Below are 22,956 nucleotides of genomic sequence, written 5' to 3' on the forward strand. Positions count from 1 at the left end.
CGGACTCATCATCATGTTTTCTTTTTTTATATTGGCATTTTATGATAGTTTAGAAACAGAAACATATGTTCTATTGTTCATAATATGACCAACCTTCAATTTTAAACAAAAGTCATTTTTGATGGGTATGATGTCATCTTTGGCAAAGTTTAAACAAATTTGAGAGCTGTGAAACTAGGAGGATGCTTCATAGCAAATGTTTCAAAGAAGAAGTTGTTTCAATGAACGTCTGCTAACAAATCAAAGAATCAACGTGACTGTAGCTCAGGTGAGCTTAAAACCTATTATTTGTAGAAACAGAACTTTCACTGTAATAACACACATATTCACTCTACAAATATGAAAACTGTAAGATATCTCTATCATACATACCCTATCAGCTGGAATGAACTTGTGTTTACATGCATCAGTACCATATAGTCCAAGAAAGTCAAACCGTCTACCCTCAAATCCTGGCATACAGTGACCTATACACCACTTCTGATCTCTGAAAAATAGTAACTTCTGTACCCTTTGTTTTTAAACTTAAGATCATACAAAACAATAACACCCGGGAATGGTGGTGGTAGGGGGGGAGTGGGTTAAACTGAGTGTATGAGGGTAGGGGCTTAATGTGGGAGAAAGGTATATCAGTGTGTTAAATGAAAAGGATGTCTTGTGTGAAGTTTCAATACTCACGACAATACAGCTTGACAGTTGCACACAAATGTTTTACCACTTTTTCTAAGACAAAAAGATACCAAAGTTTACAACAAAACCTGCCTTAAGCTATTTAACTTGTTTATTTTATTAGGTCTGTTGATTACGAAGCATTGTATGAAGTCTCACTTCAACATCAAAAGTTGTTACTGAGAAACAGCTACATGTAACTATACTGTTAGTTGCATGCAAAACTTTTACAGAATTTTCTAAATCAAAACGGGTCACAAAAAGTAAGAAATGTGACCCTCTGGACAGGGCAAAATGATACCCAGGTTTTATGCCAACCTGGTTGCAAAATTCTTTGTGGCTAATAACTGCCTGAAGTATCAATTCATTACTGTATACGTGGACATATCTGCGGGTAAAAAAATAGCAAAACACAAATATTTGAAAATCGCCAAAACCAACAGCTTAGTTTGTTTATTTTACTTGACTTTAATGACATGTGTCTTGGTAAACATCAAATTTACGCTGGCTGATATTTTCAATCTGTGAAATTCCAAACATTTCTATGTCACTAACTTTCCACTTATACACTATATTTTATCCAAAAAAGACTTACTCTTTATCTGTGTGACAAATAATGGTAGCAAGGTTTGTGCCAGATATATCCAGTGATTTCAACTGTGGCATCACCTTCAATGCCTCGATGAACATTTCAACCGTTTGCTCCGAGTAAGAAAACATTGATGACATGAAGTATTCCATTGGTACACTGCATGAGATATCCAAATGTCTGCACATATAAAACAAATCTCATATTGCAACTGTAAGAGTTTGCAATAAACTACAAAATGGTAAAGATTTTAAATGAATTGTTATTCATTCCATTTGGTTTCGCACTGCTTCACACCAGAGTGATTTAAGGAGGTAGGTTACCTTGTTACCAGGGTAAATTCAAATTAGTTGAACCGCAGTGATTTTTTGTATTTCGTGTAATTTAATGTTTTAACTGCTACAATCTCAGTTCCATTTATCTCTGTCCCTTCAAGTACAATTTTTATCCAGGTTTGAAGTACATGACCCTCTTAAGGTATTTTATATAGAAAGAAGAAGGAAAATACGGATATTTAACACTTTTCAGTGTATTTTGGTTTCTTTGTTATCCGTAGAAGTCTGCATAATTAATAGTTTTACTAGTATGCGCATTAGCTTTCTAATAAAAGCTTAAAATGTATATGTCGCGGGGCTCGTGTTTCCATGGTAACGCATTTTCTCTCATTTTTCAACAATTATGTATGAAAACGGGTTTTTCGACGGCTTCAGTGCCATTCTGTTATTGACCAACATGGAATATTTGGGTAATATGATTAGCAAAATACCAAGAACTTTACATAGTACTATGTCTTTCTTAAAGTTTAGAGTAACCATGGCAACAGAGATGTTTAAAATAGCTTGTATGTTGCTTTTTGTCGTAATTTCTTATAAAAAAAATTATATAAAATTATCTTTCTTCTTAATGTAGCTTTAAAACATCTTATTTCTAACGTTAGTAATATTTTCGTATGAATTGCAGTTAATTTAACAAATTTCACAGCTTAAAATACTTACAGCAGTGCCCGTCGTTTGACATTTTTATTGAAAAAACCGTTTCTGCATGCTGCTATTATTCTCATGGATATTGTTGAAATGAAAATAAAAAGCCGAAGCTGTGTTCCTTAAATAAACCAGTGTCAACGCTTTTGAATTTTACAATTTGACATATAGGTCACGGGCCTCGTTTCCATGGTAACATCAATTTAATTCAAGACACCACAATTTTTTACTGAAATTTGAACAATTTTAGAGCTTAGTTTTAGTATTTAAGTAACAAATTATCAACGGAAACTGGGAAACAGGTATAACAAATCAAACTGCCCAATTTTTATTTGTAAATGACCGTAATAAGTTAACTTTCAGCCAACTATATTCCCAATCACATCAGTTACCATCATCCATTTTCTTACATTCCGCATAACATTTCAATATAATTACATAAAAGAAGCAAAATATTGATCATTTTCAGAGCAAAAGATTAATAAAAAGTATTTCAGCAAATAATGGCTGTTTAAAAATAGTTCAAATAAAGAAAAAGCACAGAATAACGTACTTTCAAAATGAAAGTTATTAATTTTGCGCGTAACTGACACGTAACGTCATGACGTCAATGACGTCATTTTAAGGCAACAATGTTTTGAAGCGTTTCTGCGGCAATTCATTCATTATATCTGCATTATTAAACCATTAAACATGAGATCGGAGGCAGGTTGAAGTTTTATTTCCAGATGAATGGATATACAAACACATTTAGTTTGTCGTAAACGTCGCCGTAAATCGTCACGTTAGCTTCCGGTTGGACATGCGCACTTACAAATATCAAGGTAACCTACCTCCTTAAGAAATTTTGACTAGAATAAAAATATTCATCTTGATTTCATAAAACATTCATTGTTTTCATACATGGTTAATCTCTAATCATTGAAGAGGTTTGTTACACACAAGTAGAAACCTTAAGAACCATGCTAGATCTTGCTTCATAAAATAGTAGTCTGCTAGAAAACAAAACTACAAAAGGGCATAAACTCTTGAGCATTTATACAGCATATAAAGAAATAAAATGTCTATTGATTATGTTATGTAAGGTAAGAATGACTTTTTTATGAAGAATAAGGCTTCGAAAGTAAAAAGCAGAACAGTATTCACTTAATTGTGATGTATCAGACTAAGTTAGTCACAAAAGGCCAAAGCTTCCTTTACCAGAGCATCTACAATTCAAAGAGCAATCTCAAAATGTAATACTTTTAACAAGAGGGTCATGATGACCCTGGATCGCTCACCTGAGTAATATGAGCTACATGTTTCAAATGTCAAACTGATGATATTTAGAAAATTTTTGGAAGATTTTCCGATGTACAATCAAGTAGCCCCTGGGGCGGGGCCAATTTTACCTCGGGTCATGATTTGAACAAAATTTGTAGAAGTCTACTAGGCAATGTTACATACCAAATATCTAAGATTTAGGCCTTCTGGTTTGTTTTTAGCAAATTTATGAAGATTTCCCTTTGTACAATCAAGTAACCCCTCGGGCGGGGTCAATTTGACCCTGGAGGGTCAAGATTTAAACAAACTTTGTAGAGGTCCACTAGGCAACACTACATATCAAATATCTAAGCTCTAGGCCTTCTGGTTTATTTTTAGAAAATTTTGAAGATTTTTCTATGTACAATCAAGTAACCCCATGAGGTGGGGTCAATTTGACCCCTGGGGTCATGATTTGAATAAATTTTGTAGAAGTCTACTAGGCAATGCTACATGTCAAATATCTAAGATCTAGGCCTTCTGGTTTATTTTTAGAAATTTTTTGAAGATTTTCCTATGTAAAATCAAGTGTCCCCTGGGGCAATGATTTGAACAAATTTTGTAGAGGTCTACTAGGCAATGCTACAAGTGAAATATCTAAGCTCTAGGCCTTTTGGTTTATTTTTTGATTTTTTTTTGAAGATTTTCCTATGTAAATTAAAGTGAACCCTCGGGCGGGGTCAATTTTGACCCCGGGGGTCATGATTTGAACAAATTTTGTAGAGGTCCACTAGGCAATGCTACATGTGAAATATCTAAGCTCTAGGCCTTCTAGTTTATTTTTAGAAAATTTTGAAGATTTTTCTATGTACAATCAAGTAACCCCATGGGGCGGGGTCAATTTGACCCCGGGGGTCATGATTTGAACAAATTTTGTAGAAGTCTACTAGGCAATGCTACATGTCAAATATCTTAAGATCTAGGCCTTCTGGTTTATTTTTAGAAACATTTTGAAGATTTTCCTATGTAAAATCAAGTGACACCTGGGGCGGGGTCATGATTTGAATAGATTTTGTAGAAGTCTACTAGGCAATGCTACATGTCAAATATCTAAGATCTAGGCCTTCTGGTTTATTTTTAGAAAATTTTGAAGATTTTCCTATGTAAAATCAAGTGTCCCCTGGGGCGGGGTCAATTTTGACACCGGGGGTAATGATTTGAACAAATTTTGTAGAGGTCTACTAGGCAATGCTACAAGTGAAATATCTAAGCTCTAGGCCTTTCGGTTTATTTTTTGAATTTTTTTTTAAGATTTTCCTATGTAAATTCAAGTGACCCCTCGGGCGGGGTCAATTTTGACCCCGGGGGTCATGATTGAACAACTTTAGTAGAGGTCCACTAGGCAATGCTACATGTGAAATATCTAAGCTCTAGGCCTTCTAGTTTATTTTTAGAAAATTTTGAAGATTTTTCTATGTACAATCAAGTAACCTAATGGGGCGGGGTCAATTTGACCCCGGGGGTCATGATTTGAACAAATTTTGTAGAAGTCTACTAGGCAATGCTACATGTCAAATATCTTAAGATCTAGGCCTTCTGGTTTATTTTTAGAAAAATTTTGAAGATTTTCCTATGTAAAATCAAATGACCCCTGGGGTGGGGTCAATTTTGACCCCGGGGGTCATGATTTGAATAAATTTTGTAGAGGTCCACTAGGCAATGCTACATGTCAAATATCTAAGCTTTAGGCCTTCTGGTTTATTTTTAGAAAATTTTTGAAGATTTTCCTATGTAAAATCAAGTGATCCCTGGGGTGGGGTCAATTTTGACCCCGGGGGTCATGATTTGAACAAATTTTGTAGAGGTCCATTAGGCAATGCTACATATGAAATATTTAAGTCCTAGGCCATCTGGTTTATTTTTAGAAATTTTTTGAAGATTTTCCTATGTAAAATCAAGTGACCCCTCGGGCGGGGTCAATTTTGACCCCGGGGTCACGATTTGAACAACTTTAGTAGAGGTCCACTAGGCAATGCTACATGTCAAATATCTAAGCTCTAGGGCTTCTGGTTTTTGAGAAGAAGATTTTTCAAGATTTTCCTATGTAAAATCAAGTGATCCCATGGGGTGGGGTCAATTTTGACCCCGGGGTCATGATTTGAACAAATTTGGTAGAGGTCCACTAGGTAATGCTTCACACCAAATATCTAAGGTCTAGGCTTCAGGTTTTTGAGAAGAAGATTTTTAAAGTTTTTCCTTTCGGTTGCCATGGCAACCAGAGTTCTGCATGGAATTCAATTCTTTGAACAATTTTGAAAGGGGGCCATCCAAGGATCATTCCTGTGAAGTTTGGTGTAATTCTGCCCAGTGGTTTTGAAGAAGAAGATTTTTTAAGAAAATGTTGACGGACACACCACGTACGACACACGACGGACATTGAGCGGTCACAAAAGCTCACCATGAGCCTTTGGCTCAGGTGTGCTAAAAATACCAGTAATTCAGTCATAAAAGTAAATAAACAAACATGCATTTTACATCTGCAATTCAGAATCAACAACAACAAGAGCTGTCCGTAAGACAGCCAAGCTCGACTATTCGAAATATTGTCACAGAAGCAGGAAATTATTACCCAAAATGTTAAATATCAAAAGAGTTTTAAGTTCGAAAGGGGACATAATTTGACCAAAATACATATCAGAGTTATGGGACTTGATGTTATCAACTAGTTTTATAACGCCGAAGAAACATGTTAAGTTTCAATTCAATATCTGCATTAGTTTTGGGGATAGTAACTTGCATGTTAAACTTTAACCAGAATTTTCTAAGTCCAAAAGGGGGCATAATTTGCTCAAAATACATGTTAAGAGTTATGGAACTTGACCCAGTGAGGTTGGTAATTGACCTTGAAAAAGAATAAATAAGTTTCAAAGCTATATGCCTTTTGGTAATAGCCGTATGTACTTGCACGCAAAACTTTAACCAGGATTTTCTAAGTCCAAAAGGGGGCATAATTTGCCCAAAATACATGTCAGAGTTATGGGACTTGGTGCTATCAACTAGTTTTATAACCCCGAAGACACATGTGAAGTTTCAATTTAATATCTGTAGTAGTTTTGGAGATAGTAACTTGCATGTAAAACTTTAACCAGAATTTTCTAAGTCCAAAAGGGGGCATAATTTGCTCAAAATACATGTCAGAGTTAAGGGACTTGACCCAGTGAGGTAGGTAATTGATCTAGAAAAAGAAAAAATAAGTTTCAAATCTATATGCCTTTTAGTAATAGCTGTATGTACTTGCACGCAAAACTTTAACCAGAATTTTCTAAGTCCAAAAGGGGGCATAATTTGGCCAAAATACATGTCAGAGTTATGGGGGTTGACCCAGTGAGGTAGGTAATTGATCTAGAAAAAGAAAAAATAAGTTTCAAATCTATATGCCTTTTAGTAATAGCTGTATGTACTTGCACGCAAAACTTTAACCAGAATTTTCTAAGTCCAAAAGGGGGCATAATTTGGCCAAAATGAAGGTCAGAGTTATGGGACTTGGTGCTATCAACTAGTTTTATAACCCCGAAGACACATGTGAAGTTTCAATTCAATATCTGCATTAGTTTTGGAGATAGTAACTTGCATGTAAAACTTTAACCAAAATTTTCTAAGTCCAAAAGGGGGCATAATTTGCTCAAAATACATGTCAGAGTTATGGGACTTGACCCAGAGAGGTTGGTAATTGACCTAGAAAAAGAATAAATAAGTTTCAAAGCTATATGCCTTTAAATGATAGCTGTATGTACTTGCATGCAAAAACTTAACCAAGGTGTGACGCCGACGCCGACGCCGACGCCGACGCCGACGCCAGGGTGAGTAGAATAGCTAGACTATTCTTCGAATAGTCGAGCTAAAAATAAGCCTAACACTAGCTCTATAACTAATATGTGGAAATGGAGTCTTAAACTGGAAGAAAATTGTTGAATTCTGACAAAAGCCTTCATCTAAGGACCACACAAGCATCTCAAAAGCTACCCAGATCAGATACTGAAAATTGGTCAAGCTAATTAGGACTAAGACATTTTTATGTTATTAAATGCACTTATCAGGTTAGTTTAAGTTTAAACCAGTGAACTTACCTCAGGTTTTGAAGAACAGGTAGGTTTGTAAAGAACTTGTTGGTGTATGGCATCTTGATTTCATCACTATCTGCTACATAGTCATCAAAATACTCTAAAGACAAACACAATGACTGAAGATCCTTGAGCCTTGGTAGATCTGGCTGAGACAGGAACCATTCGATTGGGTTTGAGATAATAGTAACTAACTTGAAAGACTGAAGATGTTGGTTACAGCTGATAACCCTTGAAAGAAGTGCATAAAACCACCCAAAACTTCTACATGGCTCAAAGTTTGGATGAGCATTGGAGTCAATTTGTAGGTAACTAAAAGATTTCAAATTGGAAATGACCTTGTCGGATACATTTTCAGATTGTTTGTCTTCTGATTCAACAGTTTCTGTGTCTGTGACAGTCTCGGTATCTAAGTTTCCTTTTTGCAAATCTGTTTTCTTTGCACTATAACCTTCTGTCTTCTTAAAATCACAGGTAGCTCCTTGCTTATCATCAGCAGCAGCTGCAGCAGTAGCATCATTATCACCATCATCATCGTTGTCATTGTCATCATCATTGTTGTCATTGTCATCATCATCGTTGTCATTGTCATCATCATCGTTGTCATTGTCATCATCATCGTTGTCATTGTCATCATCATTGTTGTCATTGTCATCATCATCGTTGTCATTGTCATCATCATCGTTGTCATTGTCATCATCATTGTTGTCATTATCATCACTTGAGTCAGGCACTATAATATCGGCATCAAAGTCTTTTCCACCAAGCATATTTAAAAAGCCAACTGTACATAATTCCTCACATTTCTGTGAAAGTTTTAATGATGTCAAATGAGGCAAATTGTTTTCCAGCAATTCACTGTAGGCTGAGAGTTGTAAGTCATTATCAAAGATTGTAAGATCAAGTCTTCTAACTGACTTACATGAATCAGCAAACATCAGAATATTTGTCCAGGGTGATGTAGTAGTTACACTTATTTCATCACACTGTTGACATATTTCCATTAGCTGATCAATGTATGGGAGTTCATGATCACACGGTATGCAGCATTTACTGTAATATCCCAACATTCTGTTGGCATGCAACAACGAAAATAATGAAGTGAACTCTTCATTTGTGTCTTGTGTTTTGTTCAGAGATTGCACAAGTGTATCTATATTGTTCATTAGGTAGAAAACACATAGGTCCTGTAGTGTATCAGGACAGTCTATGACAGAACTTGCATCACCCTTTGAAATTTCAGGATTCAGAACAATATGTGCCATAATATCTGCTATGTTCTGCTCTTTTCAATCTGCAACAAGATAAAAATAATTTAATCAAAATCTATCAATTGCACAGAAAGCCCTTACAATTTACATCAAATGGGGCGAAATTATCCACATTTCTTTCAAGTACCTGTGCCTTTGTTAGGGATTGTGGAGAGTTGGGTTATTGGAACTCACAGCCTCTGGGTTACCAGCCAGACACTCAACCATGACGCAGAGTGGCTTTCTATCAAATACAAATGGTATTTTTTACAAATAATCATGTCTTCCCTAGAAGTATTCCTAATCTTTGACTCTAGTTACTATTGGCTATTTAAAATCAGTGTAATTGACATAATTCAGACTTTCAGATATGATTGCTAGCACAGTGATGATTTAATGGTAAAAAGAAAAATATTCTTCTTCTTTCGCTTAGCTCAGTAGGTAGAGCTTTGGTCTACAGATCAAGGGGACGGGAGTTCGGTCCTCGGGCAGTGCATATGTTCCAGGTTACTATTTGATAAATTATAACACAGTTAATTGCAGGCTAATTATTCCAAGTGTATTATTGCATTATTACTTTTACATGGATAAAACATCAAATTACACCATTTGAATGTAAAACATGTATGGGGAGAGATATATTTATACCGATTTTCATGTGCTTGTTTTTTCATGAACACTCGGGACATCTCGAGCACAACATTACACTGTGATTAATACTGTATGTTCATGCATTATTTAGATCTAATAGCTATTATTTGACATTTACGGATTAAGTCTACGTGGACTGTGGACACCTAAGGCGATAGATTTTTCAAGGGGACCGTCTCAACATAGTTTAATTATATTATGCGCGATATGAAAAAGTGTTTATAACGGTAAAAGGGTTTGAGTTATTATATCATCACTATGCGGTAGGTGATATAAATTTGGATGTGCCTGTTTTTAGCTCGACTTTTCGAAGAAAAGGTAGAGCTATTGCACTCTCTCCGGCGTCGGCGTCGGCGTCTCCGTTAGGTTAAAATTTTTGATAAAGTCAAATATCTCTGTTACTGTCAAAGCTATTGACTTGAAACTTAAAATACTTATTTACTATCAAAGTCTACACAAGAAAGATCAATCCCCATAACTCTGATTGAATTTTTACAGAATTATGCCCCTTTTTAATTTAGCATTTTTTGGTTATAGTTTTTGATAAAGTCAAATATCTCTGTTACTATCAAAGCTATTGACTTGAAACTTATAATATTTATTTACTATCGAAGTCTACACCAGGAGAAATAATCCACATAACTCTGATTGAATTTTGATAGAATTATGCTCCTTTTAACTTAGAATTTTTGATTAAAGTTTGTGATAAAGTCAAATATCTCTGTTACTATCAAAGCTATTGACATGAAACTTAAAACAGTTATTTACTATCGAAGTCTACACATGGAAGAACAATCCCCATAACTCTGATTTGAATTTTTACAAAATTATGCCCCTTTTTAATTAAGAATTTTCTGTTAAATTTTATTATAAAGTCAAATATCTCTGTTACTATCAAAGCTACTGACTTGAAACTTAAAATAATGATTTGCTATCGAAGTCTACACCAGGAAAAACATTCTGCGTTACTCTGATTTGAATTTTGATAGAATAATGTCCCTTTTTAACTTAGAATTTTTGGTTAAAATTTTTGATAAAGTCAAATATCTCTGTTGACTGAAGCAGTTGACTTGAAACTTAAAATACTTATTTACTATCGAAGTCTACACAAGGAAAATCAATCCCCATAACTCTGATTGAATTTTTACAGAATTATGCCCCTTTTTAATTAAGAATTTTCTGTTAATTTTTTTGATCAAGTCAAATATCTTTGTTAAGTTAAAAAATACTAATTTACTATTTAAGTCTGCACGCGTAGAAACAATCCCCACAACTCTGATTTGAATTTTGTTAGAATTATGCCCCTTTTTAACTTAGAATTTTTGGTTAAAGTTTTTGATAAAGGCAAATGTCTCTGTTACTATCGAAGCTATTGACTTGAAACTTAAAATAGTTATTTACTATCGAAATCTACACCAAGGAAAGCAATCCCCATAACTCTGATTTAGATTTTGACAGAATTATGCCCCTTTTTAACTTAGATCATTTTGTTAAAATTTTTGATAATTTCAAATATCTCTGTTACTATTAAAGCTTTTGACTTGAAACTTAAAATAGTTATTTACTATCGAAGTCTACACAAGGAAAATCAATCCCCATAACTCTGATTTGACAAGAAATTATAACTCTATGTGGTCACACCTTTGAATTATCTCCCTTTTGACACTTCTTGACCGGATGATAAACTAAATAAGTATTGAAGATACCAAGTCGTAACTTTATACAATGTTAGACCTCATTGAAAGGAAGTGCAGTGACAAGGAATCATTACTGTAGTTGGTCCCATTTTTAATAATCTCCATTTTTAAACCTTCTTTGGGGCATAACTCGAATACTATGCAAGATAGATTTCATACTTTACAAACTGATAGAAGTCAGTGAGAAGGAGTGTAGGGACAAGGAACCATAATCTAGGTCGTCCCATTTTTTAATTATCTACCTTTTTTGAAAACTTTATACTTACTCTAGATGCCACATTTTCTTTATGAAATTTAGTCCAAAGACAGAACATTTCTCTTTTTAAATGTATAAAAAATCAAAATACAGTTATCTTGGATATAAAAGTCAGTCGATAGGTCATATCATAGAAATACCTTTTCAACAGTCTGAAGGCCTAGTTTCTACGTACATGTCTGTGCATCCCTTGTGTGTAGAAGAAAACATAACGGATTGAGTGTATAAACTGAAAACTGTCAACAAGAAATGAATTTCATTTAATTCATGTTTATGCCATAATACAGTATCATGAAATCGGAAGATTTTTTATTTTGATTATTTTCCTATCTTCCGTTCATTTATCTAGTAAAAAAGCTGTCCATCTCTTCGTCCATCCACTACTGACAAATTAAAACAATAAAGTTATACGAATACAAAGTCTTTAACGCGGATAATACAGAAATAACAAGTGCTCCGCCAAGCAGGGCAATATACGCCCGAAGGATTATATCAGGAGATGGGAGCAAAATTTAAAGAACTTTACTGTTGAAGCCCAAACGAAAAGGACAACAAAGGGAAGAAATTCCCCGAAAAACTCTAAGTCCACTAAAATCATTACCAGGTACAGATATGTCAAAATACACCTTAACTTTGCAGGTACCATCCATGTTGTACCACAGAAAAGTGGTATCGGCTTTTTCCCTACGGCCAATAATAAGAATGTTACAAAATAACCTATTTATAGTAACATAAAAGGGAAGTAATTCAATAAAAAAATATTGTAAGTGAACAAAAAATGGGTACGCCAAATAAAACCAAGAGCACCGCAATGCAAAGCAACATAAACACAAAACAAAGTCATGTGACCATTGACCCCTAAGTGTAACCTTGACCTTGAAGCGAGCCATGCGCTCTGCACGTCGTCTCATTGTGGTGAACATTTGTGCCAAGTTTCTTTAAAATCCTTTAAGCAGTTCAACAGTTACACGTCGCACTCGAAACAAAGTTATATAACCTTTGACCCCTTAGTGTGACCTTGACCTTGTATCTAGCCATCCAAAACATGCGCGCTGCACGTCGACTCGATGTGGTGGACATTTGTGCAATGTTTATTTAAAATCCCTCATACAGATCAAGAGTTACAGAGCGGACACGAAAGAAAGTCATATGACCTTGACCCCTAAGTGTGACCTTGACCTTAAAGCAAACCACCTGATACAGGCGCTCTGCACGTCCTCCTGATGTGGATAACATTTGTTTAAAAAATCCTTAAAGGAGCGGAGTCGACACTAAATTGTTAACGGACAGACGGACAGACAGACAAACAGACAGACAGACAGACAGACAGCCAGATGAACACCTGTGGTATCCCAAAATACGTCCCTTCGGGCGTATAATAACAACAAAGGAATGGAGACGCAAGATATTACGTTTTCTACAGTTTTCACAATGTTTTACCTGCTGACCTACATTTTGATCCCAACTGACCCAGTTTAGATTTTTTCATGTTGGACGACGACGACGATGGAATACGGATACATTGCGATCAGACTAGCTCATCTTTTCAACTTTGTCGCAGATGCGCAAATTATAATACTGAAGAACATTTCAGGAAAATGTTATGACGCTAGATCAAATACTTTTTGCGATATGTATAACAAAACATTTCTCTGGCGAACAGACGGACGGACAGACAAATCCAAATATTATCCTTTGCAGTGACATATTAAGCCAGACCTTACCATCATTATAGAAATGTTTTCCTACCAAACATAAATTAAAATTATCATGTTGAGACGGTCCCCTTGAAAAATCGATCGTCCTAGGTGTTCACAGTCCACGTAGACTTAATCCGTAAATGTCTAATAGGCAGAACATGCTAAAGAACGTTTAAGTTCATGAGATAAATGTATTAGCAACAATAAATTGTTTTTTACACTTTGGGGCTTACAATTTATGTTTGAATGTGAATTCCTAATGATAACGCCTGTTCCCAGACACGGATGTGTTGGACTTAATATCAGACTGAAATGAATAAAAGTGAAAATTACGTAACCAAATGGACTACCCTAATATAGTTATTGGAAACTTCAATAAAGTATAAAAGAAACAATCTGTAAATACCTATATATCATTTGATATCGACGTCCACAGGATAACTTTGATCATACATGACTGGCAGTAAATTGCTCACTTTACACCGTATTACTGTGGAGAACAGTTCTGTCAGGTAATGAAAAAATATTTCTCATTAATCATCTAGCAAATATTTCCAATATAAGCACATGAACCTGGTTATTGGACATAAAATATATCGAACATACTGCAGCAGGAAGTTTCCTTCAAATAAATGTCTTACCGATACTATGTCAAAATGTTGTCAAAATTATTTTTCAACTGTGGTTAAGTCTGATACAAAATCAAACATACAATCAAATATTTTCATTAGCCAAACTTACTATTGTAATAATTTATTCTGAAGATTTTGTGAACCTTGAATCAGAGATACCTTATGTTCATATAGTCTGTCCAATAGTGTTCTATACAACGAAGTCCTGATTCAGCTGGTGTTTATGGACCTGTGCTGAACACTTCACTACCAGAAACATAAATACATGCTGGAGTGAGTAGATAGAATGCATTCTAAAACACTGAAAAGATCTTCTCACATATTTAATTAACTATCTCAACAGCCCTATTTGCCTGCGTGTCACAGCCATAAAAGTCCTGTACTTGACTGTGTGTTGCTATATTTCAGATCCTATGGTAATGAAAACAAATCAATATTTCAGTATAATACAGCTATGCTTAAAAGACATGCTAAAGGGCACTAGTGGTTTTTCACATTTTGTAACTTCTCATAAACAGACTAAACCATACCAAATCTACCAGTACTTTGCTTGCAATGATCCCTTTCAGATCTGGGTGATGGTGTTTTCATTTTTATTCACCACATGAAAAACAAGTGGGGGGGGGGGGCGCATGAAGTCCCTGCATCGCTCACCTGACATATTGACCTAAAGATCATCAAGATCAACATTCTGACCAAGTTTCATTAAGATATTGTCATAAATGTAGCCTCTAAAGTGTTAACTAGCTTTTCCTTTGATTTGACCCTGTGACCTATTTTTTCATCATACATGACCCAGATTCAAACCAGACCTAAAGATCATCAAGATTAATATTCCGATTAAGTTTCATGAAGATACAGTCATAAGGTGGCCTCTAGAGCGTTAACAAGCTTTTCCTTTCATTTGACATAGTTTTTGACCCAACCTGAACCAGATTTGAACATGACCTATAGATCACCAAGATTAACATTCTGACCAAGTTTCATTAAGATATGGTCATAAATGGGCCACTACAGTGTTAACAAGCTTTTCCTTTAATTTGACCTGGCAGGGCTCTCGTTGCTTTTTTGGGACTGGGGCCAGGGTCCATGCAAGGGGGAATTTCGCAATGATTTTTCAAAAAAAAATTCTTTTGAGGGGAATTTCAAACGTGAAAGAAATGCAAACAAATATAAACATTCTTTTCAACTTTACTGACCCAAACCTGAATTCTGTTAATTATAAACTCTGCTGTATGAATTCTGCCAAATATAAACATTATTCAGAAATCACACTTTGTATTTTTCCTCTGAGCCACTGAATTTTTGGAAACAAAAACATTTCAAGGCCAACAAATCAACTGCAAGCGCTTAGCACGGATGTTCTTGGACTTAGGGGGGATTTTTTGTAATATGGGGAAAAAAAACATACCATTTTGAGGGGGGAATGGGGCCGATATTCGGCCCCAAATTTTGCCAAACGAGAGCCATGCCTGGTGACCTAGTTTTCCACCCAAGATGATCCAATATTAAACTAATGCAAGATTTTATTAAAGGTAATATTCTGACAAAGTTTCATTCAGATTGGGCCAAAATTGTGACCTCTAGAGTGTTAAAAAGGTTTTTCTCTGATCTGACCTGGTGACCTCGTTTTTGACCCCAGCTGACCCAGATTTGAACTTGACCTATAGATCATCAAGATTAACATTCTGACTAAGTTCATTAAGATATGGTCATAAATATGGCCTCTAGAGTGTTAACTTCTTTTCCTTTGATTTGACCTGGGACCTACTCTTGAATCAAGATGACCCAATATCAAACTCGTCCAAGATTTTATTGAGGGTAACATTCTGAACAAGTTTCATTAAGATTGGTCCAAAATTGTGACCTCTAGGGTGTTAACAAGCTTTTCCTTTGATCTGACCTGGTGACCTCGTTTTTGACCCCAGATGACCCAATATCAAAATTATCCAGGACTTCATTGAGGGTAACATTCTGACCACGTTTCATTAAGATTAGGTCAAAATTGTGACCTCTAGAGTGTTAAAAGTCAAATTGCTGATGACGGACAGATGAATAGACGGACAACAATGGAAGACGGACACAGGACGATCACAAAAGCTCACCCTGAGCACTTTTTGTTCTTTAAAATCACTTTCAACCATCCTCAAATTCATTTGACAAGATAATGGTTTTGTCAGATAAATACATGTCAAAGGCAGATCACTACCAAATCAAATGTAACCTCCATAGGTCTAATCACAAGTATTCCAAATATAAATAGTGCTAATCTTTTTTTCTTTCCTCATGCCCTTTCTCAATAGTATCATGTTTTCTATTTAGTCTACAGCATTTCAGTACGTATTACACAGAATCTATCGAAATTGGCATGTTCCTATCACATGCTAGGTAAAAATGGCGGGCATAAGAATTTTAATGTCTCTAAAAGAGACAATGAAGAAGGGAATAGGTGTTAATTAGCAGGCTGTATTTAAGAAAACTGTACAGCCATTCTCCCAAAATCGACTCATACTGGAAACAAGAGGGCCAAGATGGCCCTAGGTCAATCACCTAAGAAACATTGAACCTGGCCAAGATTTCATCGAGGCAATCATTCTGACTAAATTTTATGATATCCAGTGTAAAATGCAGCCCCTATTGCATACACAAGGTTTTTCTTTAATTGACCAGGTGACCTAGTTTTTGAACCTAGACGCACATATTCAAACTCAACCTTGATTTCATCCAAACAAATATTCTGATCAAATGTCATAAAGATCTGGTGTAAAATGCAGCCCCTACTGCATACACAGGGTTTTCTTTGATTTGACCTAGTGACCTAGTTTTTGACCCAAGATGACCCATATTTGAACTTGACCTAGATTTCATCAATGAAATCATTCTGACCGAAATTCATAAAGATGAACTGAAAAATACAGCCTCTATGGCATACACAAAGTTTTTCTTCTAGTTTTTCTTCTATTTGACCTAGTGGCCTAGCTTTTGATCCTAGATGGCCCATAATAGAAATCCTCCTGGATTTCAATAAGGCAATCATTCTGGCTAAATTCTATAAATATCCAGTGTAATATGCAGCCCCTATTGCCTAAACAAAGTTTTTCTTTAATTTGACCGGGTGACATAGTTTTTGACCCTAGATGACCCATATTCAAACCATATCTAGATTTCATCCAGATAAACATTCTCATCAAACTTCATGAAGATTCGGTGTAAAATGCAGTCCCTATTGCATACATAAGCTTTTTCTTTGGTATGACCTAGTGACCTAGTGTTTGACTCCAGATGACCCATATTAGCCCTTGACCTAAATTTCACTAAGGTAATCATTCTGACCAAAATTCATGAAGATTAATTGAAAAATACTGCCTCTATCACCTACACAAGGTTTTTCTTTGATTTGACCTAGTGACCTAGTTTCTGACCCTAGATGACCCATTTTTGAACTCGGCCTAGATTTCATCAAGGTAATCATTCTGACCAAAAATTCAGAAGATTAATTGAACAAAAGGGTCATGATGACCCTGGATTGCTAACCTGAGTAATATGAGCTACATGTTTCAAAGATCAAACTGATGATAAAATACTAAGAAAGTCAGTAGGTCACATTCATGGTCAATGAAATTCAGTTTTATGACTGGTGTGCAAAACTGTGTATGTCATCATAATTTCAAGGCTGTATCTTTAAAAACAAGAATGTAGGTCAGTAGGTCAAGGTCACAGTCAAGCGACATCATATTACTTGGGTCATCAGGTAATTATTATTAAACAGTCTTAAAAATAGGATCAAATGATTTTTTAAGTATTTTTCCTAATAGTATATAACACACATAGTAACTAAGTGACCCCAGGGCAGGGCCTCTTTAACCCCAGGGTCATAATTTGAATAATATTTGGTAGAGGACTACTAATAATGCACCATACCAAATATCAAAAACATAGGTCGTATGGTTTCAGACAATAAGTTTTTTTTACCTAATAAGTCTATATATATAACTTTGACCCCCAGGGCAGGACCTCTTTTCATCCCAGGGGTACAATTTTCGTTGATGACAGTAATACAATGCTACAACCAAATATCAAAGGTCTAAGTGTTGTGGTTTCAGACAAGATGATTTTTAACTTTTTTTCATATATAAATCTATGTAAAACTTGGGACCCACGGGGTAGGGCCATATTTGATCCTAGAGGCATACATGTCATACGTCCTGGATTGTCCGGGATTGTCCCGGAAATCACATACTCGTCCCGGTGTCCCGAACAGTGTTGAAATGTCCCGGAAAATTAAAAATACAGAAAAACAAAAATAACCCCCCAAAAAACTAGTTTTTTTGCCTATAAATTGTTGAATTTTACATGAATAAAACACAATAAACAGTCACCGGTGTCACATTGTTTATTCCTAATTATCCGATAATCAGTTTCATGCCCTCGAGCAGGATTAATTTACAGACCCTGATTATGAATTGACAAAATTATGCAATCAGTAACAGTTTATGATAATTTAATATTAGGAATTTAATATATAGCCGAAAATCTCGTTGTTGTTAGCACGTAGGCGGTGAAGCTACATGTAGCCTTGATTGGAAGAAATGGCTGATAACGGTCAATTAAACGATAATTATTTTAAAAGGTTGTAATCTTTCAAAATGTAGATTGATTGTCACACATATTCTAAATTAAACTTTTGACTATTGAATGACTTTGCCGGCCGATCCTTGAAAATTGACCCAACCCGAAATATTTTATATCGACTAGATGATGCTACATACCAAATATCAAAGCCCTAGGCCGTGTGGTTTTGTACAGGAAGATTTTCAAAATTTTCCCTATATAAGTCTATATAAACCATGTGACCCCGGGGCGGGGCCATATTTGACCCTAGGGGAATAATTTGAACAATTTTTGATGGAAGACCACTAGATGATGCTACATACCAATTATCAAAGCCCTAGGCCATGTGGTTTTGTACAAGAAGATTTTCAAAGTTTTCCCTATATAAGTCATATATAAACCATGCGACCCCCGGGGCAGAGCCATATTTGACCCTAGGGGATAATTTGAACAATTCTGGTAGAGGATCACAAGATGATGCTACAAACCAAATATCAAAACCCTAGGCCCTATGGCATTGGACAAGAAGATCTTTAAAGTTTTTCCTTTCAGTTGCCATGGCAACCAGAGTGCTGCATGTTTTTAATTTCTTCGAACAGTTTTGAAAGGAGACCGCCAAAGGATCATTTGTGTGAAGTTTGGAGTAATTCTGCCCAGTGATTTTGAAGAAGATTTTTTAGAAAATGTTGACGGACACACGACGCATGATGGACAATTGAGCGGTCACAAAGCTCACCATGAGCTACAGCCAGTTGCCATTCTGTGTATTATATACTTCTTTGTTGGGACCGATAGATTTTAAAGTTATGAGTCCCAAGGATCGGCTCATATTTTATTCGCTAAAATTGTCACTATGTGATTCTTTTCTGATAAACTGCAGAGGGTTCAAAGCTTAAAATATCATATAAACCATTACACTACCATGGACTTTAAATTTCAACTAGAAAATGCTTTTGTAAAAAAGCGCATGTCTCCCACAATGCAAAGTCCTATACAAGAAGTCAATAGGGGTCAGGAGCAAAAGTCGAAGAGACACTGATGGTTGGCTGCAATAGGGATCATCTACTTGGCATGTCCAGTCATCCCGCTAAATTTCAACACTCTTGACCTAGTGGTTCTCAAGTCACTGTTCAGGCTCCTGTGACCTTGACCTTTGATCAAGTGACCTCAAAATAAATAGGGGTCATCTACTCTGCATGTCCAATCATCCTATTAAGTTTCAACATTGTAGGTCAAGTGATTCTCAAGTTTTTTCTAAAAAATGATTTTACAAGAACAGGCCACTGTGACCTTGACCTTTAATAGACTGACCCCAAAATCAATAGGGGTCATCTACTCTGCATGTTCAATCATCCTATGAAGTTTCAACATTCTGGGTCAAGTGGTTCTCAAGTTATTGATCAGAACTGGTTATCAATGTTCAGGCCTCTGTGACCTTGACCTTGACCTTTAACGGAGTGACCCCAAAAACAATAGGGGTCATTTACTCTGCATGAACAATCATCCAATGAAGTTTCAACATTCTGGGTCGAGAGGTTCTCAAGTTATTGTTTGGAAATGGTTTTCCATGTTCAGGCCCCTGTGGCCTTGACCTTTAACAGAGTGACCCTAAAATCGTTAGGGGTCATCTACTCTGCATAACCAATCATCCTATGAAGTTTCAACATTCTGGGTCAAGTGGTTCTCAAGTTACTGACCGGAAATGGTTTTCAATCTTCAGACCCCTGTGACCTTGACCTTTCACAGAGTGACCCCAAAATCGATAGGGGTCATCTACTTTGCATGCACAATCATCCTATGAAGTTTCAACATTCTTGGTCAAGTGGTTCTCTAGTTATTGATCGGAAATGGTTTTCCATGTTCAGGCCCCTGTGACCTTGACCTTTGATGGAGTGACCCCAAAATCAATAGGGTCATCTACTCATCATGACCAATCATCCTTTTGAAGTTTCAACATTCTGGGTCAAGTGGTTCTCTAGTTATTGATCGAAATGGTTTTTCAATGTCAGGCCCCTGTGACCTTGACCTTTGACGGAGTGACCCCAAATCAATAGGGTCATCTACTCTTCATGACCAATCATCCTATGAAGTTTCAACATTCTGGGTCAAGTGGTTCTCTAGTTATTGATCGGAAATGGTTTTCAATGTTCAGGCCCCTGTGACCTTGACCTTTGACGGAGTGACCCCAAAATCAATAGAGGTCATCCACTCTTCATGGCCAATCATCCTATGAAGTTTCAACATTCTGGGTCAAGTGGTTCTCTAGTTATTGATCGGAAATGGTTTTCAATGTTCAGGCCCCTGTGACCTTGACCTTTGACGGAGTGACCCCAAAATCAATAGGGGTCATCTACTCTTCATGGCCAATCATCCTATGAAGTTTCACATTTCTGGGTCAAGTGGTTCTCTAGTTATTGATCGAAATGGTTTTCAATTTCAGGCCCCTGGACCTTGACCTTATGACGGAGTGACCCCAAAACAATAGGGGTCGTCTACTCCAGCACCCCTACAACCCTATGAAGTTTGAAGGTTCTAGGTCAAATGGTTCTCCAGTTATTGCTCGGAAATGAAGTGTGACGTACGGAGGGACGGACGGAAAGACGGACAGACGGACAGGGCAAAAACAATATGTCTCCTTGGGGAGACATAACTATTTGCAAGCTGCATTTAGGGAGAGTAGCTGTGTAGAGGAAATGTAGTTCTCTTATATAAAAGTTGCTTTTTTTCCTAAAGTAGAGATCTAGCGATATAGTTATGGAAATAAAAGTCTTTAAAATCTAATATGCTAGAAAATGTCGAAAAACTGTTATGAAGTATTACTATGTTGATTTTATATGACATAAAGCAGGTAGAGCACACAGTAATTAACAGTTCATATATAAATCAATACATCACCTGGAAATTTATATATCAACACATCTTTAATCCATAGGTTATACTACTGTTTGCAGATCAAATTGCCCCTTCAATTTCTTTCAGATCGATAGAGTTGCACGTTTACGTCACAGAAACTGTGAAGCTTGAGCTATTTTTGGAGTAATTTCTGACAGGTTAACCCCGCTCATCCACAATAAATTATTCATTCACCTTGTCCTGAACCTTTTTTTCTTATCTTGACGTCACACAAAGCGCACGCTCTGACTCTGTCTTTGAAGTATTGCCGTACTTGCATACATTGTAAAATGCAATAAGGTGATAATGGATATGTTTTAAAAGTAGAATATAGAATAGTTCAACTACGTCAAATGAAAACAGCACTTTTTGTTTGTTATGACAATTATTATCGACAGAATTTCCAACCACGCAAGGTACACAAGGTTTTATAGAAAGGTATCTCGTTGACTCTTCAAGCTACGTAACACTTGTACGTAGATCCATAAACACTGACTTATTTGATATTCAGACTGTTGCAGAGTCTTCTGTAGCTTAACTATCGCAAATCTAACTCCATTTTAGATCTAATTTTATTTTATTTTTATTTTATTGGTGGGGTTTACGTGTATGTGAATTTATCTACTATTTATTTGAAGTCATTTAAACACTATTTCAGTTATTTACATACAGGCAGTTGATAAACCTTTTCTTCGTTCATGGAAAGAACCAGTTATAGACTCGCATAAGTCAAAATAATTCGACGTTTAGTTTGTTTTATACTTGTGACGGTCACTCTAAATGGACCAAAATAATCGAGGATAAATAACAGCACACCGTCATTTAAAGTCGTTGGTTTTATTGCTTAGACATTACGTGTAACGTTAATCGTGTTAAAGGGAATTATGATAACTTTTACATAAATTAATGAGGAATTTAATCTCCCCTTTTGATTAGTCTTAATAATGAGACCCCGGGTCGACCGATTTTACATTTTGAAATTTTACGTTGTCTACCTAGAGGGGATATCGACCAGTCAAAAAATATAACGATATTCAACTCTTGAGTATAATTATTTGGACTACCTTTTGATACAATAGTAAGTTTTATTTGAATTTATCTCATATTCGCAACAAATCAGCATCTAAACCCAAATCTAGTGATCTTTCGAGTTGAGAAAATAACTCGTAACTGTTTCCTAGGATCGCGTCAAATTAGTTAGACTAAGACTCACATATTCCATAAGAAATTGCCAACATTTTTCAGCTAAAGAGGCATGGTCGGTTCCGGGAATCGAACTTATGCCCATCAGTCAATAATGAGCGAATCCAACAACTCGAGTCAGTCACGTTTTATAATTATTGTGAAAACTAAACACTAGATACGTTATTTAGAAGAAAAGACTGCAGCAAAAGTTACTGAAATTTAGGCAGAAAAAAGGCCTGTAATGTACAAAAGGGTGTCTTTTTTCACATCCAAGCTACCTAAATGTAGTGTGCATTGTGGCAAGATTCATTTAAATTTTAAATGAAGATTAATTTAGTACATCTGTTACAATCCGGTTAAACACCCGTTCGAACAGTATTTAAATCATCATTTCTCGGTCATGCAGCCAATGTAAACAAGTTTATTCAGTATTTTTGTTTACTCGTATCGGAAAGGCGGAGTTACCTGTATAGACGAGTTC

The 22,956-nt window shown here is 35.9% G+C and overlaps 1 protein-coding gene across 1 annotated transcript in view; it reads right to left on the bottom strand.

Annotated features, from left to right (window-relative positions):
* The window catches only part of LOC123564770 (uncharacterized), a 65,032-nt gene extending 51,370 nt beyond the window's left edge, over positions 1-13,662 (bottom strand). The window contains exons 1-4 of the mRNA XM_053537406.1: positions 13,562-13,662; positions 7,608-8,895; positions 1,265-1,438; positions 373-487 (exon numbers count right to left, since the gene is read on the bottom strand). Of these exons, the coding sequence (XP_053393381.1) occupies positions 373-487; positions 1,265-1,438; positions 7,608-8,866 (1,548 nt within the window). The 5' untranslated portion in view covers positions 8,867-8,895; positions 13,562-13,662. The remainder of the gene's footprint in view (positions 1-372; positions 488-1,264; positions 1,439-7,607; positions 8,896-13,561) is intronic.
* Between the last annotated feature and the right edge of the window lie 9,294 nt (positions 13,663-22,956).

This window comes from Mercenaria mercenaria, chromosome 2 (genome assembly GCF_021730395.1).
Source record: "Mercenaria mercenaria strain notata chromosome 2, MADL_Memer_1, whole genome shotgun sequence".
Lineage (NCBI taxonomy): Eukaryota > Metazoa > Mollusca > Bivalvia > Venerida > Veneridae > Mercenaria > Mercenaria mercenaria.